Below are 21,034 nucleotides of genomic sequence, written 5' to 3' on the forward strand. Positions count from 1 at the left end.
TTAACATGAAGAGACATACAGTCACACACTCAGGGAGAATTTGTCCGGGAGTGCCAGTACCTAACCTCCATGTTTTTTGGACTGTGGAAGGAAACTGGAGACCCCAGAGGAAACCCACAAAGACACGGGGAGAACATGGAAACTCTGCTCAGAGAGGGACTTGAACCTAAGACTCCAGTGCTGAGAGGCAAACGTGCTAACCACCAAGCCACTGCGTTGCCCACATGCGGCTTTGTGATCCCCAGTGCTACTTGTGGTTTATGAAATATAAAAATATTCTGCTTTGTCTCCTCCTCCAATTACAATGCATTTCAAATGCATCTATGGCAAGCACCTGGGGCAAATCTAACTTTGAGCAGCCTTCTTAAAAAGTGTCAGTAAAGAAACATGATTTATTACTTTTTTCTTGGCCAAGAGAGTTTTAAGGGGGCATTTAATTCACAATAACACATCTAAGTAATAGGAAATTCCAGGCTTCGATCACTTTTAATTTTTACTTTTCTGCACTTTCTGCATAGGCATGATGAATAAGATTTGATAATGACAGGAATTCACAGAATTTCATAACAGCAATATCTCAACGACACATCTACCACTTTGGCAAGATATAGCCCTGAAGTGCAAACATAGAAGGTCGATACAAAACGCTAATGTGTTTACGTACATGTTCTTTGCTCTACTGCTTTTCTTCTGATCCGATGCCTTGGTAACTTGACCCAGTTTTGGAAATTCTTTCCATTGAGGTTGGAGGGTTTTACTGTTGCCTGTTGAGTGAGAGGGAATTTACCACCCTTCACCATCGATACCCCCTCTGCTGTGCCATCAGTCTCGAGTCCCTGGCACAACATAAGATCTTCTGGAGATGCGCCAAGGCAGGACACAATTGGGAGAACGTCACATGCAAGCATGCTGTGTAAGAGCCCAACACGGTCAACGTGTTGATCATTGGGTGTTCAGGCTGGGTAGCTAACACAGGTCAAATCATCAGTGGCCAAGCTGCAGGCCCACCAGACACAGCACGGCTAAATGACCTATAGTGTTGGGGGCGTGCGCTCCAAAATCATCCCCACATGCTTCAAACGCAGGTGGGCAAGAAAAAGAGATGTTTAAGAGGGCAGTCACTTAATCACATTAAACTGTGTCCTGTTAGTTTACCAGAGAACCGAATAACCACCTCTGTGATGCAGTCTCAACAATGACAAAACATGTTTCACAAGGCACAAATTTAAGGGCTGGTGTCGAAAATCTCCTGAATCATCACATCCTAGACCTGCGCAGTACAACATTCAATAATCTGATCAAATAGGCACAAATCCTGGACCCCCTGTGCCAAGCAAAAATGCAACATAGCATGAGAACTCCTCTATCATCCATTTCCAGACATCTATATGTGGAGAAAAACAAAGAGCAGGTGGACCCCAAGACTTAAACACCGTTGTCTTGTGTCTCTCTATTCTGAGATCTAATGTCCCCAAAACGTTGCAAATGCAAAGCGTGCTTTCATGAACACAGAGCGAACTCAAGTGCCTATGTCACTGAATTTTTATGAGAGGCCCAGCAGCTCACACTGCAAAATATGTTTACAAGTCTGTTATACCTCAAAGGACTGGGGACTCATTTTGCTTGAAGGATGGTCCAATCTTTATAAAACATTTTTCAAGTCTCTTGGCAATAGTGTAGCATTCCCAGGACTGAAGCTGTTCTGGGAGTTATGGTCCTTGCTCTTTACTGGGTAATTGATATTAATGTATTGTCAGCTGTCTCCGTTGTTGGGTCAACTAGTTCCTTGCAACTTTTGAAATGATTAGGCCCTCCAGTGGAGGTCTTACCACGTAGGTTGCAATGCATAACAACTCTCACCTTCCTTGCAATGCATAACAACTCTCACTGTTCCTCCGAAACCGGAGTTTACAGCCCTGCTTTCCCATGAATAACGCCATAACTGCTTAGCGTTAAACTCCCACTCATAACTCTTAAGTAATTCTAGTTTTCAAAGAAACCAGACCCTTATCGTTTCGTTTCCCGTTTTCACACCTAGACCAATGTTGATTCCTGTTACTCGAAACACCTCCAAATAAAGCCGTGTCAGCACTTTGATCACACTTGAAGATAGCGGGTATTTTTTGTAGTTCTGTATATATGTTATAAATGGTGGAGTATGTAAGATATAGAAACCCCAGTGGCTCTATAGTAGTCAAGTCAAGTAAAGCATTTTTAAATATAGGCCTACTTTATAATTAAACATTTATAAACATCAAATGTGACAGTACTTAAACTGTCATTGTGGTCAGTGATAGGACGTAAACCCTTTAAAATAAATGAACTGTAGCTGTGTTTGAACAGCTACCTCGTCACTTGTGTCTTTTGTTGTGCCTCAGCGGAAGGAAAAAGTTAATGCGAGGCCACAGCCTAGCTCAGACCTGGGCAAACCACGGCCCGCGGCCACATCCGGCCCGTTGTGCGTCCTTGTCCGGCCCGCGAGAGGCCAGTCATAAATGAAACAAATATCTATGTCGTGCGTGCAATACAACTGTGACGCTTTTATTTTGAAAGCGCTACGTTTGTGTTAATTCCGTGTGGACATACCTGCGTGTGTGTGTGTGAGCTGTGCGACAAGTTAAGGCTGAATTTATACTTTCGGGAGTGAACGTTGCACCTCGCGCGAACCTCCGCAAACGGCGGAAAATTTACGTGACGAATTTTAATTGTGCATTGTGTTCCAGGTTTGAAAAGTGCTGGAATTTAGGCTAAAGTACTTGAAAATGCTTGAATATGTAACTGTTTTTCGATTCACAACAAATAGCTGACTGAACAGGAGGTTATTCCAGAAACCGGGTAAGTAAACTCAGAGTTAACGAAAGCTCAGGTTTTCCGTTCCAGAAACCGAGCTTAAGAGAGAACCTGAGTCAGCTGGGAAATATTGAAATGGACCTTGAAAGTGTCGTAGAAGTGCTTTAAAGCTAGGTTTAAGCCTGGTTTATACTTGACGCGTGCGAGGGTCCGCGCGGCGAAAATGACGTAATTACGGTGGCCTCGCGCGCTGTCGATTCGCGAGGTCGTGCACCTCTCGAATTTTGTAACTTCGCGCGCGCGCCGCGCTTCAGCGCAATGAACAAAGTCATGTTTGCAGGGTTCATACTGTACACCTTTACAAGGTGGAATATACGTCACTTTCAAGGTCCATTTCAATATTTCCCAGCACGTTAAACTTAATTAAGTTAAATATTTATACATATATTCGAAGTGATCCGAAATAATTCGCTTTTTTATCACATGATTTAATTATTGTTTATTTTCAAAACGCCCAATCTGTCTTCACGTTCTCTCATGTTTCGTCCTGGAATTACAAGAGGCTCGTATTTGTTAACGTAATACAAGAAAACTGTTCATTCAGATTGCTATTTGTTGTGAAACGAAGTAGTTACAATTTCAAACATTTTCAAGTATTTAGCCTAAATTCCAGCACTTTTCAAATCTGAAACAAAAAGCAACATTAAAATTGGTCAGGTAAATGTTCCTTCCCCTGTTTTTGAGGGGTGTTTCTTTATACCAACACACATCGTTTCGGAGAACACTGCACAGAATGTGACGCGGAGGTGGGCGGGGCCACTGTGATGACGTCATTATTGTTTGTGTGGCCCTCTGACACAATTCAGGTTTCTCATGTGGCCCCTTGTAAAAATTAATTGCCCACCCCTGCTTTATACCAACACACATCGTTTCGGAGAACACTGCACAGAATGTGACGCGGAGGTGGGCGGGGCCACTGTGATGACGTCATTATTGTTTGTGTGGCCCTCTCAATCAATCAATCAATCAAATTTTATTTATATAGCGCTTTTTACAACAGTTGTTGTCACAAAGCAGCTTTACAAGTGCCGAGTCCTAGCCCCCAGTGAGCAAGCCAAGGGCGACAGTGGCAAGGAAAAACTCCCTAGTTTTTACATGAGGAAGAAACCTTGAGAGGAACCAAGACTCAGGGGGGGAGCCCATCCTCCTCTGGCCGACACCGGTCACCATGACAACAACAACAATATAGACACAATGTAGACAGAATGTAAAAGATGCAATAATGTCCATTTAGACCGAAAAAGATGTAATAATGTCCATCATGGTGTAGGCATCCGGTTAGGCAGGAGGTGGCCGGCCAGGATGGATCGCTTGTCTCTCCTCATCTCATTATACCTCAAGCAGGCGGGCAGCCATGTGGAGAAATGAAACAGGGAAAATTAGCTCTGTATGAGGACATATACAGGACAGGTAAAATTATAAACATTTCTGGAGTGTGGCAGCAACTCCGGCACTAAGTTAAATTATTACAGCCTAGCTAAAAAAAAAAAAAAGGCAGAACCAGAAGGTAACATAGACTTGGGGGCATTCTGAGACAATGGCATCCATCCACTGCACTGTCAACAAACTTGAGTGACCACGAGCAGTGACAGGAATACAGCACCAGCACCCCAGTCTACCATAAAACCCTTCGTCTATGAACCCCTGGATCTGTACCTTTATCTAAGGGGGATATTAATTATCAAATGCTAGACTAAATAGACTAAATAAGTGGGTTTTCAACCTAGATTTAAAGATTGTGACTGTGTCAGAGTCCCGGACACATTTAGGAAGATTATTCCAAAGCTGGGGGGCCTTATAAGAAAAGGCTCTTCCCCCTGCTGTTACCTTGTTAATTTGTGGAACTAATAACAGACCAGCACCCTGTGATCTTAGTTGACGTGGGGGTTCATAGTAGGAAATAAGTTCCTGGAGGTATTGAGGAGCAAGCCCGTGTAGTGCTTTATATGCTAATAATAGAATTTTAAAATCAATACGAAATTTAACTGGGAGCCAATGCAGGGCTGATAGGACTGGTCTAATATGCTGAAATTTTCTAGTTCTGGTCAGAACTCTAGCTGCGGCATTTTGAACTACTTGAAGTTTATTTAGATTCCTATTTGAACATCCTGACAGTAGTGAATTGCAGTAGTCTAGTCTAGAGCTAACAAAGGCGTGCACCAACTCTTTTTAAAAATTTTTATTTATTTATTTATTTATTTTTTATTAAATCACACTTCACAGAGGTAAGTATACAACGAACAGTATACAAAAACATAACATACAAATGAGCCAGACGAGCCAGGGGTTATCTACATTAAACAAACAGGTTATAAGTGGAACATACATTCAAAGTTCTGATAGCCTTCTTGTTTGTTGAATCAGCAAGCAATTTGAAATAATATTCCATTTCCTTTCTGAATACTAAAAAACAAGGGGTTTTCTTACCAAACTTACTTTTATGAATAAAAAATTTAGCTTGAAGCAAAATCAGGTTTAGTAAAAAATAGCATTTCCCCTCTTTCTTGGCATACTTATGAAAGCCAAAGACAACATTTTCCCAGTATAAAACAAAATCTTTGAGGAGATGATCAATGAAGAATCTGCTGAGGTCTCTCCAAAATTGTTTGCTCTGCGAACAATGCCAGAATAAATGAACCACTGTTTCTGGATGGGAGTTACAAAAAGAGCAATTTGTGTTGATGTTTTTCCTTGAATTTTTGCATATAATGGTTGGCAGGGTAGCATTTATGTAAAATCTTATATGATACCTCCTTAACTTTGTTTGTAATTAAAAATTTATGTGGGAGCATCCAAACTTTTTCCCAATCAATGTTGTTGCTAAGGCGACTCCAATATGCAGTTATGTAAGGGATGGTAACAATATCTTTTTGGAACAAAGCACGTATTTCTTTATTCTTCTTCTTTTGGGGTTGTGATGAAAGGCAGATTTTTCCTTCTGGACAGTCAGTTATACAGAGGAGTGATCCCCGTGCAGCCAAAGGTGTCGGTCTGTCTCTAAACAGCATTAAAACGCCTGAAGGAATGGCATTGATGACAGAGGAGAATTCCTCAGGAGTCGGATGAAAGTTATATCTGGACAGAAATTCAGTGTAACAGAGAAGTGACCCCTCCTCATTAAATAACTGACTCACCAACCAAATCTCATTCTGAAACCAAGATTCAAGAAAAAGTGATTTATTTTTAGAAATAATGTCCCTATTATTCCATATAATATAACAATGTGGTGAGAAATTATGCTTATAAACCAAATTCCAGGCCAGGAGAACCTGTTTATGGAACACTGACAGTTTGGCAGGGAGTTTAGCTACATTATAGTTACACCTCAGAAGGAAGTGCAGTCCACCAAAACGGGAAAAAATGTAGTGGGGAATAAAATTCCAAATTGATGTAGGATTTTTTATGAAGTTTCTAGCCCAATTAATTTTAAATGTGTTATTCATGGTAGTAAAGTCCAAAAAATTAAGTCCTCCAGATTCATATCTATTCATTACAACACTTTTCCTTATATAATGTGTACGATTCCTCCAAAGGAAGTTGAAGAGCATTTGATCGATAGTTGTACTGATTTTACCATCTAGCTGTAGTGAAATGGCTGCATAAGATAGTCTGGAAAGCCCCTCTGCTTTAGTTAATAATACTCTGCCCCGCAGAGATAAATCCCTCTGTAACCACTGATTAAGCTTCTTTTGAGTTTTCTGAATGATTGGAGTAAAATTTAAGGAAGATCTTAATTTTTGATTCTTGGTGATCACAAGGCCCAAATATTTAACCTCCTCTCTTACCATAATATTGCAGATAGACTGAACATCACAGTTTTTGACTGGTAGCAGTTCACATTTTTTTATATTCAAACATAAACCAGAAGCCTTAGAGAAATCATTGATGATATTGAGAGCAATAGGTATTTGATTTACATCTTTTAGAAAGAGTGTAGTATCATCGGCGTGCACCAACTCTGCACAACTCTGACACAATTCAGGTTTCTCATGTGGCCCCTTGTAAAAATTAATTGCCCACCCCTGGCCTAGCTAGTAGTCTTACGTTAAGGGCTCGTCTGGAAAGGGGAAAACCAAAATTTGGACGTTTGTTTTAGTTCGAGTAAACTTTATACAAGCATATGTAGTTCTCGCTACCCGTTTCCTCCGCGCTGCTCCGAGGTAAAAATCTGAAGGACTCCCCCTTTCTACCGGCAGCGCGCGCGTATCCGGGTGCGCACGCGCCCCTTTCACCGCCCTGCTCCGCAGTCAAGATTTCGTGGACTGTCCCTTGCAACGGGGCAGCGGGTGTATATCCGTATGCCACCTTGTAAAGATTAAAATAGATTCACCAAATTTTTGTGGCATGGAAGTAGGCTGTCGCGGGTACTAAGTCGCGAAAATTTCTCTCCGAACTGACTAGATTGACAAATGTCAGAATTACTGTTCCCCTGTAAATATAATGGGGAAGGTTCAATTTCTGTAAAACCTCTGGAAAGGCTGCGATGACTCTAAGTAGTTCTGTACGTATTTTCTTTAAGACTGTCCTGTAAATCCCACCAAGAATCCATTTTGGACAGGTTCCGCAGTTTCAGCAAATGACACTAGCACGTTTGTCTCGTTTCAGTCCTGTAATTTACTTCTTAAAACCAAAATCAGTCGGTAGAGATACGCCATTCCTGTCTCGTGCCTTGCATTAAAGTTACTGCATAGTACAATTTCTGTTCAATTTATTAAACGTTTATATTTTGCATGGTAATTTTGCTCCAAGTTATTTTTGCTCATCTATGCTCACGAAGTCTATATTCATTACTTTCTTCCAGTGTGCACTAGATGGCGATAAAGCACTAGTCAGATAACATAAAAATGCTGTAGAGGGAGACCAGTAATAATGTGAAACATTAATGTGAAACGATTCCCCGAAAACGATTTAACCCCCAAAACATGGGGTGTAAATCAATAAAATGACGGACTATGTCAGTTTCTCTTGAATTACTCATTGACCATAGTCTTATTGCCATAGCCTGGTTGAAAATTAAAGTCAGCACGAGGTGGGGAGATATAGAAAACCTTCGTGCTTGCTGTGGGGCGTTTCTGTTCATCCTTTTTTTCGCTGAATAATAAAGTGATTGATCGAATCCCCACCCTTATAAATAACTCTCCATTCCTCTCCTGTTCTGTCCCTATGATTACACTGTGTCCTCCTCTCCTCCTCCTCTCCTCCTCCTCTCCTCCTCCTCCTCTCCTCCTCCTCTCCTCTCTCCGCGGCGGAGCGGGTGATGCTGGAATGGAATTGTCTGCCGCTGTAGTCGCCAGCGGGCACGCTTTAATATTTAATCAAGAGTTTGTTTGAAGGCCTCTGTCTGTAAGCGTGCGCGTGCGGGAGCGCGTGGGTATGTATGCGTATACACGTGCGTATGCACGGAAGCTGACAGCTGGAGAGGTGAGCTTTATTAGTCGGGATGAAAAGCTTTCACCAGGAGATGGAAACTTTCCCTCTCGCACCACTAGATAAGCACCCCCCTCCACCCCCCCCCACACACACACACACACACACAGCACATATAGGCTACACAAGCAGCTTCACACACACACACAGCACATATAGGCTACACAAGCAGCTTCTGATGTCAAGCCGTGGATTGCTGTCTTTTCAGATTGAATTTTAGTTGGATTTGGCTTTATAGCTGTTCTCGGATATTTTACAAATACTATATTTTTATATAAATCATATTTTATTTAGTACGCGTTCAGTTTTAGTATGCTTTCAGAAGTGTGTGTTTCATGGACAAGGCCAGCTTCTGTTTTAATTTTCCCATGTTACTATATAATAACCTTGTGTGTAATAGTACTAGTCTGTTCTACCACATGCATGGAGCCCAGTGAACAGAGACGGCGTGAAGATTCCAGCACTGCGTGTCAAACGTGGAGAGAGAGAGAGAGAGGTGGAGCCTCCTGATCCCTCTCTTCATCTGACACCGACGCAAGGATCATCCAGCATCTCCCAGGATCATCTCCCTCCAACAGGTGGTGGAGGTGTGGTGGAGGTGTGAGGGGATCTGCTGGTCTGGTGTGGCTCCACAGGGCTTACAGTGCTTCATTACAGCACCTGCTGAATGCAAACACCTGCATGGGCTCCTACTGAGGTAGGAATCATTTGAAAATATTCTGTACGATCTGTTGCTTCAACATTAACAAGAAGACTACATAACAATAATACTAGTATTACTAATGAAGAACATAAATATAAAAATGCTAATATTAATAACAACATTTAACAATAACATACCGGTATATAAACACACACACACATGTACACACACACATGTACACACACACACACACACACACACACACACACACACACACATATATATATATATATATATATATATATATATATATATATATATATATATATATATATATATGAAATCATATCATTAGAGATATTAAGTTTATTAATGGTTTATTATTCCTAAGGCACAATTATTCAGTAACTTCCGTTACTTATTGAGTAACTACAATGACACCAATATGAGCGGTATGTGGTTACATGAGTGTGGCATGAGGCTGATGCTGCCAGTGGAACATACACAACAACAAAAGAGAAAATGATTTCCTTTGTGTACTTGGTTCGTTTGCGTATAGGTTCATTTACATGTATCCGTGGCGATAGAGCGGAGCACCGCCTACCTGGCTGCATGGGCTACTGCACATGTGCGGAGGGGGAGGAAGGACGCCGGCCCCTCCCGACGCTGGGAGAGAACAGGTGGACTGCTCGTGGATCATGGCGTCTGGCCCCTGCTGCTACTGCAGCTGTGAACCGACGGCTCCTTCCTCCAAACGCCACGGTGACGAGGCCTCTGCCCCACGGCTGGCGTCCCTGACAACCGTGGCCAGGGTCGGGGGGGCCGTTTGAGGACGGGCTTGCGGGGTTCGGACTGTTTCGTGATCCTGTGTTTGCACCATAGACGAAAAATGCTCAGTGAAACTCCAATGCAATTAAATCTATTAACAAAACCCTTGTGTGTGTGTGTGTGTGTGTGTGTGTGTGTGTGTGTGTGTGTGTGTGTGTGTGTGTGTGTTGGGATGAATGGTCTTATATACAATGCTGAAATTATTATGAACAGATATTTTTATATCAAGCGCAACAAAGAGGATGCAGCGTGTGTTTGTATCATTATCATAAATGTTTCAAATTGCAAAAGAAGTGACATCACACTGCAGGGAGGGTTACACCATTTCAAGAAATACATAGATAATGATACATGGGTTCTCTGGAGCAAGAGTATGGGAGCAAGTGGGAGAGAGAGAGAGAGAGAGTGTTTGTTAAATCAGTTGTTATTGGATTGCAGCTCTCATATCACCACCCAGCTTTCTCTTCCTCTCCCTCTGAACCACCACACAATGCCACTATTGGGCTTCTCATGATCCTCAGGTCACCTGACACCACTGTGCTCCGCCTGAAACAGAGAGGGCCAGACCACTCCCCGACAGGCCTACAGCCCCGCCCCTGCAGCCCCGCCCCTGCAGCCCCGCCCCTGCAGCCCCGCCCCTGAACCCCCTCCCGGTCAAACTCTTCCCACTTTCCGCCTGCTCCAGGCCTGGCCAGCACCAGAACCCTCACGGCCCCTCCACTCTGAGCCCACGGGGCGACATTTCCAATTCAGCCGCACGCAGACGGCCCATTTTTCACGTTTGACAGTGCGCTCTGATATCGTGCCGCTTCCAACCGTTCTGCAGCTTAAGACCTGAACATACTGGTTCTGGAGGCGTCCGCTGCCGCTTCCTGGGTTCATGAATGTACTCGAGGGACAACAGTGCAACCAGCCTGGAGCTACGTGGAGTTACTGCGTGTGCTTTGCCCTAATGGAACTTTCCAGTCCACTAAAGTGGAGAGGAGACAGTGGACATCCAGCTCCATGGGGCCAGAGTGACTTCACAGCATAAGTTAGTGCTTTTGGGGCTCCAGGTAAAACATTCAGAGCAGGGGAAACAGCAGGAAAGTCGGTTAAGCCTGAGGGCTGGGAAGCATTTATTTAGGCTCCAAAGCACTTCTGAGCTGCCATGCATTTTTAAACAGTGTGGCAGTGTGACAGGCTGTGTCAAGTGAGCTGTGGGTGTTAATGTAAAGGGCCTCGGGCTGTGACAGTCAAGTACAAGGCCAACATAATGTCAAATGCAGAAATTAGCTATGACTCTATCACCAAGCCCTCTACAGCACTAACACCGAACCACATTGCACTAACACCGAACCACCTACTGCACTAACGTCGAACCACCTACTGCACTAACACCATACCCTCTACTGCACTAACACCAAACCACCCACTGCACTAACACCATACCCTCTACTGCACTAACACCAAACCACCCACTGCACTAACACCATACCCTCTACTGCACTAACACCGAACCACCTACTGCACTAACAACGAACCACCCACTGCACTAACACCATACCCTCTACTGCACTAACACCGAACCACCCACTGCACTAACACCAAACCCTCTACTGCACTAACACCGAACCACCCACTGCACTAACACCATGGAGCTGCACTAACACCATACAGCAAATGCACTAACACCAAACCAGCTGCTGCACTAACACCATACGTTGATGCACTAACACCAAACACCATACTAAGAGCAGACTATCTATAATTCAAACACTACACATACTACTGCACTAGCATAAAACCGTCTTCTACCACCAAATCATATTGCACAGAAACCAAGCCAATTACTTCACCAGCCATACCACCTAACTTAAACAACACCAAATCACAGCTCCAAAACAATCCCAAAACAGCTACCTAAACAACACGAAGCTAGACACAAAACTATTTGCCACGCTGTTTAGTGTAGTAGATGGTTTGGTGTTAGTGCATCTGGTGTATGGTGTTAGTGCATTTGCATTTGTATGGTGTTAGAGATCTGTTAACGCCACATTGCGCGACCACTCATGTAGCTTTGTAACTCCTGCTGGAACCAACGTTTGCATTACAGCAGAAAAACCTGGCACTCTTGAGAGCTTAAGTAACGTTACAACTGATATGACTGCACTAGCATGTAAAATGATCCCCTCTATCGGTGAATCATGCATTTTTTTCGTTGTGGTTACTGTACTTTATCCGTTGATCCATACGCCCTAATCATGTAGTTGTTTTGTTATAGGTCATGTTGTTTGGTTTACTTCGTGAAAGAAAAAAAAATTGTAAGTGTAAAATCTTAATGGCTAACCAACAGGCGATTCATTGGTTTATCAGTGACTCTGCTAGATATCAACCCCTGCTTCTCTATCAATTATACGCATAGTATATAGTGGTGATGTGTTTAGTGTAAGGTAGTCGATAAGAGGTTAACTGTTTTGGAACCTGACATTGATTCGAACAAATAGCTGGCGGTAGGCAAAATCATTTTATGTCGGACTGTTATTAGGAAATATGAGTCAAAGAGTCAGAAGAATATGCAGTTGAACAGAATACATTTGCGCCTATCACTGTGATCTTAAACGCCCCATAAGCGAGCTGTAATAAACACGCATTCTCTGTGCGAAACATCGACGTGGACTATCCCATTAAATTCAGTAAATCCCCTGGGGCTCGTGGACGTGGTGCAAGTGATGCGTGCTCGTTTCTCGCTGCACCTGTAACTGCGCCCCCCCCCCCCCCCCCCGTGCCAGGAGTCTGTCGTCGACGCCTCTATAAACGTACGCGCCACATATACGTTCGCGCACAGTCGGACTATTAGCGCACAACTGGGGGTGGAGGAGGCGCGAGGCGCTGGGTGGAGCTGCACGAGCTCGCTCTGTCCAACGCGCCGTTTTTTTTTTTTACTGCAGATGCAAATCCTTCGGGCGGCTAGAGCACGAGCACGGGGAATGGCGTTTGGAAACGGCCGCGTGTGAAGCGTCTCTCCGGGAAGGAGGTATGGAGGAATCCGACAGTATTCCCTGCGCACCGGAGGACGGACTCCTGACACCCTGGCGATGGAACAGGAACGCGAGGGAGCAGGTTCAGCTCAGGCAGAAGATTAAAGATCTACCTGGCTTATTAAAACACGGCTTGCATTTGAGGAAGAAGAGTGTGAGTATTTATTACCGGCAGGTTTCATTATCCCGTTCAATATCCCCTTCATGATGCTGGCGTTTTTACGGCACCCTCCGGGGTTCCTGTCGCCCCTGTATCTAAAAACGATGCATTACCCTAATTCCGTGATTAATATTATGCCTTTTAATGAATATGGTCGACTCCACAAGTAAAGGAAAACAACATGACTCTGAAGTGTACGAAATGAGATGTCATTTGACATTGGCACCCCTTTAATATATGCTGTTTTTAACCGCCGTATCTAAGGCAACAAGGATCCTATACAACCCACTCACACACCTGACGGGTTTAACGCTCATGCGAACTTCCTCCTCGCTGCTCGTGTGTACAAGACATCTTGTTTTTGTTGTATAGCTTGTTTTGCTATATTTGGTTAGAAAGGCAATTTCTGCGTAGCTGAAAGCCTCGTGTGTCGCTTGATCGGATATCTCCAGTTAAGCACCTTGCCCACCTAGTGTTTAGTCGTTCTTCGTGTGGTCATGTTTGTCTGCTTGTGAAGGGTACTGGTCGACTTTACCTGCTAGATATATTTTATCTGTACTGTCAGTCGGCTGAAAACACAACGCTACGTCTCGGGGGCGTTTGGGGCGTTTAGTATTGAAGCAGGCAAGAGAAACTGCTCCCGCGTTAATGCAAAAGGGAAACTTCCACCAGAGCACGTTCGTAGGGAATAAACAACCCACGCACCGACCACCCTCTACAGGCAACGACACGAGCCCGTACGGGCAGGTGCATCGTGTGGTGGTGACCGAGCGGAGGGTTTAATCACGAACGGTAGTCCGTCTGGACGCAGTCCGCCACCAGCCGCCCTACAGACGGTCAGTGAGCGTAAAAGGCGACGGGTGTCCGAGCGTCCGTGTTTCCCCTCGTTATCTTGTGAGCGCACAGGTGCCCTTCACTGCTGGACTAGTCCTGTTATAACCAGCTCTGGTTAGCTCTGTGCTGATCCCGCTTGGATTGCACATGAGGATATCTCCCTAACGTGCTTTTCTGCGTTTAAATAAATGATATCTAATTTGTCCACACAAACGAGGAACAAATGACAGCGTAGTTTAGACGGAGAGATCTATGTATTTTGGCCAAGAATATCTTATTTCCTTTAAGATATGTGTAAATTCTGTTAGAGTTCACAGCAAACCCATCAACCCAGCCGTAATAGAAATGAAGGATGAGTCTCCAGATGTTTTTGAGCAACTCTTGGTGAAACTAATATGAAGTTGGCATAAGGTAATTGTGTATTGTACAGTCTTAACAATCCACTGACTGATCTTCAGCGCTGGGTCAGGTTTCGGATTATCTTAGAAAAGAAGGGGTGTGCGTCTTCCATACTGCTGTGGTTTAAACTAAGGCTTGTGCGTCTGTCCAGAGTGTATATGTTAGAGAGAGAGAGAGAGAGAGAGAGAGAGAGAGAGAGAGAGAGAGAGAGAGAGATACGTGCACCTTTAACGGATCTAAAGCAGGCTATCATATTCTCAGTTATGAGCTGATACTGCCTTTAAATTACCATATGCTTTAAAGTGAAATACTCAGAAGGTTGGCTGAATGCAGTAATGTATACCAAGAGACCTTTCAACGCGTTTTATGTAAGAGTCATGCGCATTTGATGCTACAGCTTGTATGGTTAGGCGATATCTCTTGTAATGGTATAATTTCAAAAATCACAATAAAATCGTCTATAGGCTACGGGTTCTTGTCTGGTAATGTGCGCTTTTAAGTCGTCTAGTGGTGCTACACACAGGACATTCATGAAAACGACATAAATTATTCTTGTGATGTATAAACTGTTTGCACTCTTCAAAATGCTGTAGACATCTCCGTGACAGAAGCGATGCCATCTGTGAATAATTAATTCCCTTCATTCCAATTTATAATAATACATGTTCGTCCAGGAATTAATATTGATCTGTATCATTTAAATATTTTGTTATATCAATGGCAGTGGGTAATAACTCGAATATAATGTAATTGTTATGTAATTGGAGAGTTGCGGATTATGATCGGATCGGACGCATTTGCATGCTCGGAGTGCGACTCCTGTTTTAATATCATCTCACGTCTCTCCATCAGGCATTTGCACGTAGCCTACTTCAGCGTGAGGCTCTCACGTGAGGGGAGCGTGAGCGTAAAAATGCGCTATTAAGAATGAGGGCACCCCGTGTGTGTTTGTGTTTGTGTTGTGTACACGTTTCTTGTGTTTATTTGTCATAATATGCACGTGTGTCTTCACAGCCAGGTGGAAGTAGTTGCTGGTAGATCTAATCTCTACAGAGCTCAAGTGTCACGTGACACTGTGAGACCCACGCGTTTGGACAGGTCTCACGCCCAACCAGTCAAATCTCACGCATCACAAAATGCTCTGCAGTAATAACAGACAAAGTCTAGTTTATTGCTTCGACTGTATTTGCTTAACTAATGTGGCTGAATATAAAATACACACATTTTAGGAACGACCACCACAAAAATAAGTCTCACACATTGGAAATCTCTGATGTTGGCAGAGCCTGTACTCTTTAGCCGGCTCCTAAGTGGGACGGCATTATAACGAAATCTAAATGCTGATTCTGGCCTTGTTTGATTTCTTAGTATTGCAGTGCATTCATCTAACGTGACCAATTTATCCGCTGGTCGTGTCGCTGACAGCGTAACGTATGTGCGTGTACGTGCGTGCGTGAGCTCGAGCGTGCGGAGCTACAGCGCTGAGCCTTGCTGAGCACTCTAATCTGAGAGTAATCCATTTCTGCCAGATAATGACGCACACACCCAGCGCACTGCGTGCGGGGCACGCAGCAACACACTCCTCACGGGGGCTTTGATGTCGGCACATAGATAACAGCGTCAGGGCTCCTCTCACCGTCTCTGTCTCACACTATCTCTGTTTCTTTCTCTCTATCCATTTCTCACTCTATTTCTCTCTTTCTTTTCTTTCTTTCTTTCTCTTGTTCTTGCTGTTTGTATCACTCCCACTCTCTCCGTTAGCTTCTGACAGCATCTGAAATAGCTCTCGAGCCCGTATATACTACACTGTGTGGTACACTACATGTCACACAGGGAGCTATTCTAGACTCAGACTCCTTTTCTCTCACACTCCCAGTTTCTGAGCTTCGTGTTTCTCCTTTCACACCTTCCGCTCTCATGAACCCGGTACCTTTTACCCATCTCCCCTGTCAGTGTCTGTCTCCTTCCTCTTATTCTCTCTCGCACTGTCTTGCACATCTAAATCTCTCCCCCTGTCTCCCCCTGTCTCTTCACGTCTCTCCACGTCTCCGTCCTTCTGTCTGTCCTTCTCTCTGTCTAACTGTGGCTGTGTGTCCCTTAAAACATGCTATTAGATCTGACTGAGATGCCAGTCTTCTGCTGAGACAATAGCCCAGACCAAGTTAAAAGTGTCTCGACTGTCCCCTGGGGTTTCGCAAAGGTCTCCCCTCCCTTCTCCTACAAGACCTCATGCTTGCGTGACGACTCCTGGGTTTTTTTTTCTTTCTTCACCGCATCATCTTCGTGCTTGGCTGCACAGTCTGGGTTCTCCACTTCACTTGCAGCCCAAACACAGTCTGGGTTCTCCACTTCACTTGCAGCCCAAACACAGTCTGGGTTCTCCACTTCACTTGAAGCCCAAACACAGTCTGGGTTCTCCACTTCACTTGCAGCCCAAACACAGTCTGGGTTCTCCACTTCACTTGCAGCCCAAACACAGTCTGGGTTCTCCACTTCACTTGCAGCCCAAACACAGTCTGGGTTCTCCACTTCACTTGAAGTCCAAACACAGTCTGGGTTCTCCACTTCACTTGAATCCCAAACACAGTCTGGGTTCTCCACTTCACTTGCAGCCCAAACACAGTCTGGGTTCTCCACTTCACTTGCAGCCCAAACACAGTCTGCCACTTAGCCAATGCAAGCTGCTCCCGCCGTTGGCCTGGGAACCCTCTGCCTACAGCAGATCAATAGCCCTGAACAGACACACACACACACACACACACACACACACACACACACACACACACACACACACACACACACACACACACACACACACACACACACACACACACACACACTTATATAAGTGACTGCAGCCAAAACAAAGCCCACACATGGTTAGTCTAGTCCAGTGGCAGAGAAGTGGCTGTGTAGATATGATCTCTGTATCTGTCTGCACTGTGTATCTGTCTCCGTCTGTCTCTGTATCTGTCTCTATTCATGCTGGGAGTCTCTTTGTTGGTTTAGCTCAGGACATTGTGGGTTATAACAGCATCAGCTACACTGTACGTCTCTGACTGTCTTAGACTTGTGGTCCTTACAGTGCATGGTGAGGTATTGGAATGGCGTGGTATTGGATTGAGGCGCAGAGCCAAAATCCCAGTAGTCCCGAGGGCCTTTAGTCTGATTTTGGACAAATGCTGAGAGAAGTGTGAAGTTCGTCTGTCCCCCAGTTGCTTGGCAAACCCCCGTCCAAACCGAGCCGAACCATACCATCCAAACCCCCGTCCAAACCAAGCCGAACCATACCATCCAAACCACCGTCCAAACCGAGCCGAACCATACCATCCAAACCCCCGTCCAAACCGAGCCGAACCATACCATCCAAACCCCCGTCCAAACCTAGCCGAACCATACCATCCAAACCCCCGTCCAAACCGAGCCGAACCATACCATCCAAACCCCCGTCCAAACCGAGCCGAACCATACCATCCAAACCCCCGTCCAAACCTAGCCGAACCATACCATCCAAACCCCCGTCCAAACCGAGCCGAACCATACCATCCAAACCCCCGTCCAAACCAAGCCGAACCATACCATCCAAACCACCGTCCAAACCGAGCCGAACCATACCATCCAAACCCCCGTCCAAACCGAGCCGAACCATACCATCCAAACCCCCGTCCAAACCTAGCCGAACCATACCATCCAAACCCCCGTCCAAACCGAGCCGAACCATACCATCCAAACCCCCGTCCAAACCAAGCCGAACCATACCATCCAAACCACCGTCCAAACCGAGCCGAACCATACCATCCAAACCCCCGTCCAAACCGAGCCGAACCATACCATCCAAACCCCCGTCCAAACGTAGCCGAACCATACCATCCAAACCACCGTCCAAACCGAGCCGAACCATACCATCCAAACCACCGTCCAAACCGAGCTATCCAAACCACCGTCCAAACCGAGCCGAACCATACCATCCAAACCCCCGTCCAAACCGAGCCGAACCATACCATCCAAACCCCCGTCCAAACCAAGCCGAACCATACCATCCAAACCACCGTCCAAACCGAGCCGAACCATACCATCCAAACCCCCGTCCAAACCGAGCCGAACCATACCATCCAAACCCCCGTCCAAACGTAGCCGAACCATACCATCCAAACCACCGTCCAAACCGAGCCGAACCATACCATCCAAACCACCGTCCAAACCGAGCTATCCAAACCACCGTCCAAACCGAGCCGAACCATACCATCCAAACCCCCGTCCAAACCGAGCCGAACCATACCATCCAAACCACCGTCCAAACCGAGCCGAACCACACCATCCAAACCACCGTCTCGAATAATCCCTACCAGGCAAATTAATCGGTACAAATGATCCTTCTGTCCTTAAGCCTTCTAAAAACGGGTGGTCTGAAATTTCCAACATGAAATGCTCCTCAACCCTGTCTGCACTTCCGCGTATGAGCTCGTCCTTCGTCGAGCACAGGAATGGTTGAAGAAAGACGGACCCACTGAGGTTGGAGATCGGGCAACCTAAAGACAGCGCCAGCCCAGGTAGTTGAAGCAGGAGCCCATATCCTTAATGAGGATCAGCCGCTCCGTCCTGAGATCTTTCCAACGATCCGTCTCTTCCTCCCTCTTCCTCTTCCTCCCCTCTCGTCCTCGCTCTGAGCCAAAAGCTAAAATGACAGTTGGCTCCAATTACTCTCAATATCCAGGTGCTGCGTTGTCCCTTGAAGCACTGCAGACAAGCGACAGAGGCCCACTGTGGACGGGAGGCGTTTAAAACCCACAGATGCTTTGCCGGGCGGGAGCCTTTGTGGGGTCGGTCTTTTACACAGCGAGCTGGGTCGGTGTCGCTGCGCTAACACTAATGTGAGGGAGCTGAACTCGGGTGGAGCAGGGCGGAGGAACGCGAGCACCAAAGTGTGATTGGAAATAAGACTGGAAATGGGGATTAAAACTGGAGCTGGGACAGTTGGCGAACACGTGAAAAGAGAGAAGGGAATCTGGAATTCTCAGATGCCTTTGGCTTGATCTTTATCTATGCATTTCACAACCTTTACATATGGATTTCTTAATTACATTTTCCATTGCCTTGTACACTTCCAATTTAATACCAAGTTGTTTCTTTTAAGAAAAAAAAATAGATTATTTCGTAGCGGGGTCCTTCATAGTGTTTCTTAGTGCCAAGCAAAGTCCTGGCCTGGCAGGGAAGCGACCTCTGCCCAGCGACAGAATCAGACTGGTCCACAGGCCCCACAGCGACCTCTGCCCAGCGACAGAATCAGACTGGTCCACAGGACCCACAGCGACCTCTGCCCAGCAACAGTATCAATATTTTCACATCACAATATTATTTGTGCCTTGCATGGAAGTGTTCTGAACTGAACGCTTTGTTTCTCAGGACTCCGGAAGTGTCGTTGGACCCAGTGTAAACACGAAAATGACGCCATGTGTGCCATCGTGTACAGTTGGACGCGCTGTTGGAGAGGCTTTGTTTAGTTTGGAGGCCATTGTCATAGTTCTCCGCTGAATCGAGAAGATGCAGTTTAATAACCATTCTGACTTTGTTTGGCTTTGTTGATTGTGTCTTGGCAGCAGTCACCTGACACCGTACCAGGGCCCAGCGCCGGTGTGCCCACCAGATCCAAGGTAGGAAACTGCTCTTATTGAAGTAGAGACTACACATGTATACACACGCACACACAAACACGCATACGTGCGCACTCACACACACATGCATGCGCACACACACACACACACACACACACACACACACACACACACACACACACACACACACACACACACACACACACACACATACACATACTCACACACACACGCACACACACACGCACACATGCCCTGAAGCGTGGTTCCTCTATCTCTCTCTTGCATATATATTTAAATCAAAATTCTGCCTCCTGCATGCATTCTGCACCCTTACATTGCCAATTGCTTACACATACACTCCCACTCTCTCTGTACAACACACACACACACACACACACACACACACACACACACACACACACACACACACACACACACACTCCTGCTGTTGATAAGGAGCAGAAGGCCAGTGATTGGGTATGCCCTGGGAAGATGAGTCTCCCCCATGTCCGCCTTGATCTCACACCGCTGGTTATGCTAATGGACGTCTGCATATCTGAATCATCATCCAGCCATGAGTCTGACTGAAGACACTTCTTCGCTGTCTTATCATTCAGTGATCACCTCAGCCCAGGTGTGTGTGTGTGGGTGTGACCACTGGTATACAATAAAAGAGGCGGTTGGGACACTCCCCTCACTCATATGGAGTCATGTTAGGCATTGATGGATGATAGAGATGAACACCAAGATTAAAAATATGGTGAGAACTGAAGAACCAACCTGACACACTCTAAGATGAAGAGCTTACTTCCTCATTTGGAAATGAAATCAATAGGAGGCTTTTGTCAAGAATTTTGGACCATATCCAGAAAGTACGCTGTTGTTTTGTACAGAAACTCACCCTAGTCATGCATCATTTCGAATTTTCAATGGGGAAGGTAATTTGTTTCAGAAGACTGCTCACAGAAGTTCTACACTTATAAAAAAAAAACCAAAACACAGAAAACTTTTTTCAATTAGTCAGTAGAATTGCCCTCTGCAATCACAGCCCTGACCTTGTCATTGTGAATATCCAGGATCTCGCAGAGTTCATCTTGCCAGTGTGTTAAATGTAAATGAAATGTGCAGTACTCAGGAGAGTGGATGAGACAGTAACACAAGGCCTTTAAGTCACGTCGACTTGCTCAGCCTGTTACACTTACAGTAGACACAACGCTTGGTTTGAATGTCACCCCCCAGGGCTCCAGAGTGTCACGCG

At 45.3% G+C, this 21,034-nt stretch overlaps 1 protein-coding gene across 2 annotated transcripts in view; it reads left to right on the forward strand.

Annotated features, from left to right (window-relative positions):
• Positions 1 to 12,558: 12,558 nt before the first annotated feature.
• rapgef5a (Rap guanine nucleotide exchange factor (GEF) 5a) overlaps positions 12,559 to 21,034 on the forward strand; it is a 47,642-nt gene continuing 39,166 nt past the window's right edge. Inside the window, exons 1-2 of one of the 2 annotated variants that reach the window (XM_077009922.1) lie at positions 12,559 to 12,922; positions 19,759 to 19,812. In XM_077009922.1, the coding sequence (XP_076866037.1) occupies positions 12,767 to 12,922; positions 19,759 to 19,812 (210 nt within the window). In that variant the 5' untranslated portion in view covers positions 12,559 to 12,766. The remainder of the gene's footprint in view (positions 12,923 to 19,758; positions 19,813 to 21,034) is intronic. The other variant, XM_077009923.1, reaches the window with a different exon arrangement.

Source organism: Brachyhypopomus gauderio, chromosome 6 (assembly GCF_052324685.1).
Source record: "Brachyhypopomus gauderio isolate BG-103 chromosome 6, BGAUD_0.2, whole genome shotgun sequence".
NCBI lineage: Eukaryota > Metazoa > Chordata > Actinopteri > Gymnotiformes > Hypopomidae > Brachyhypopomus > Brachyhypopomus gauderio.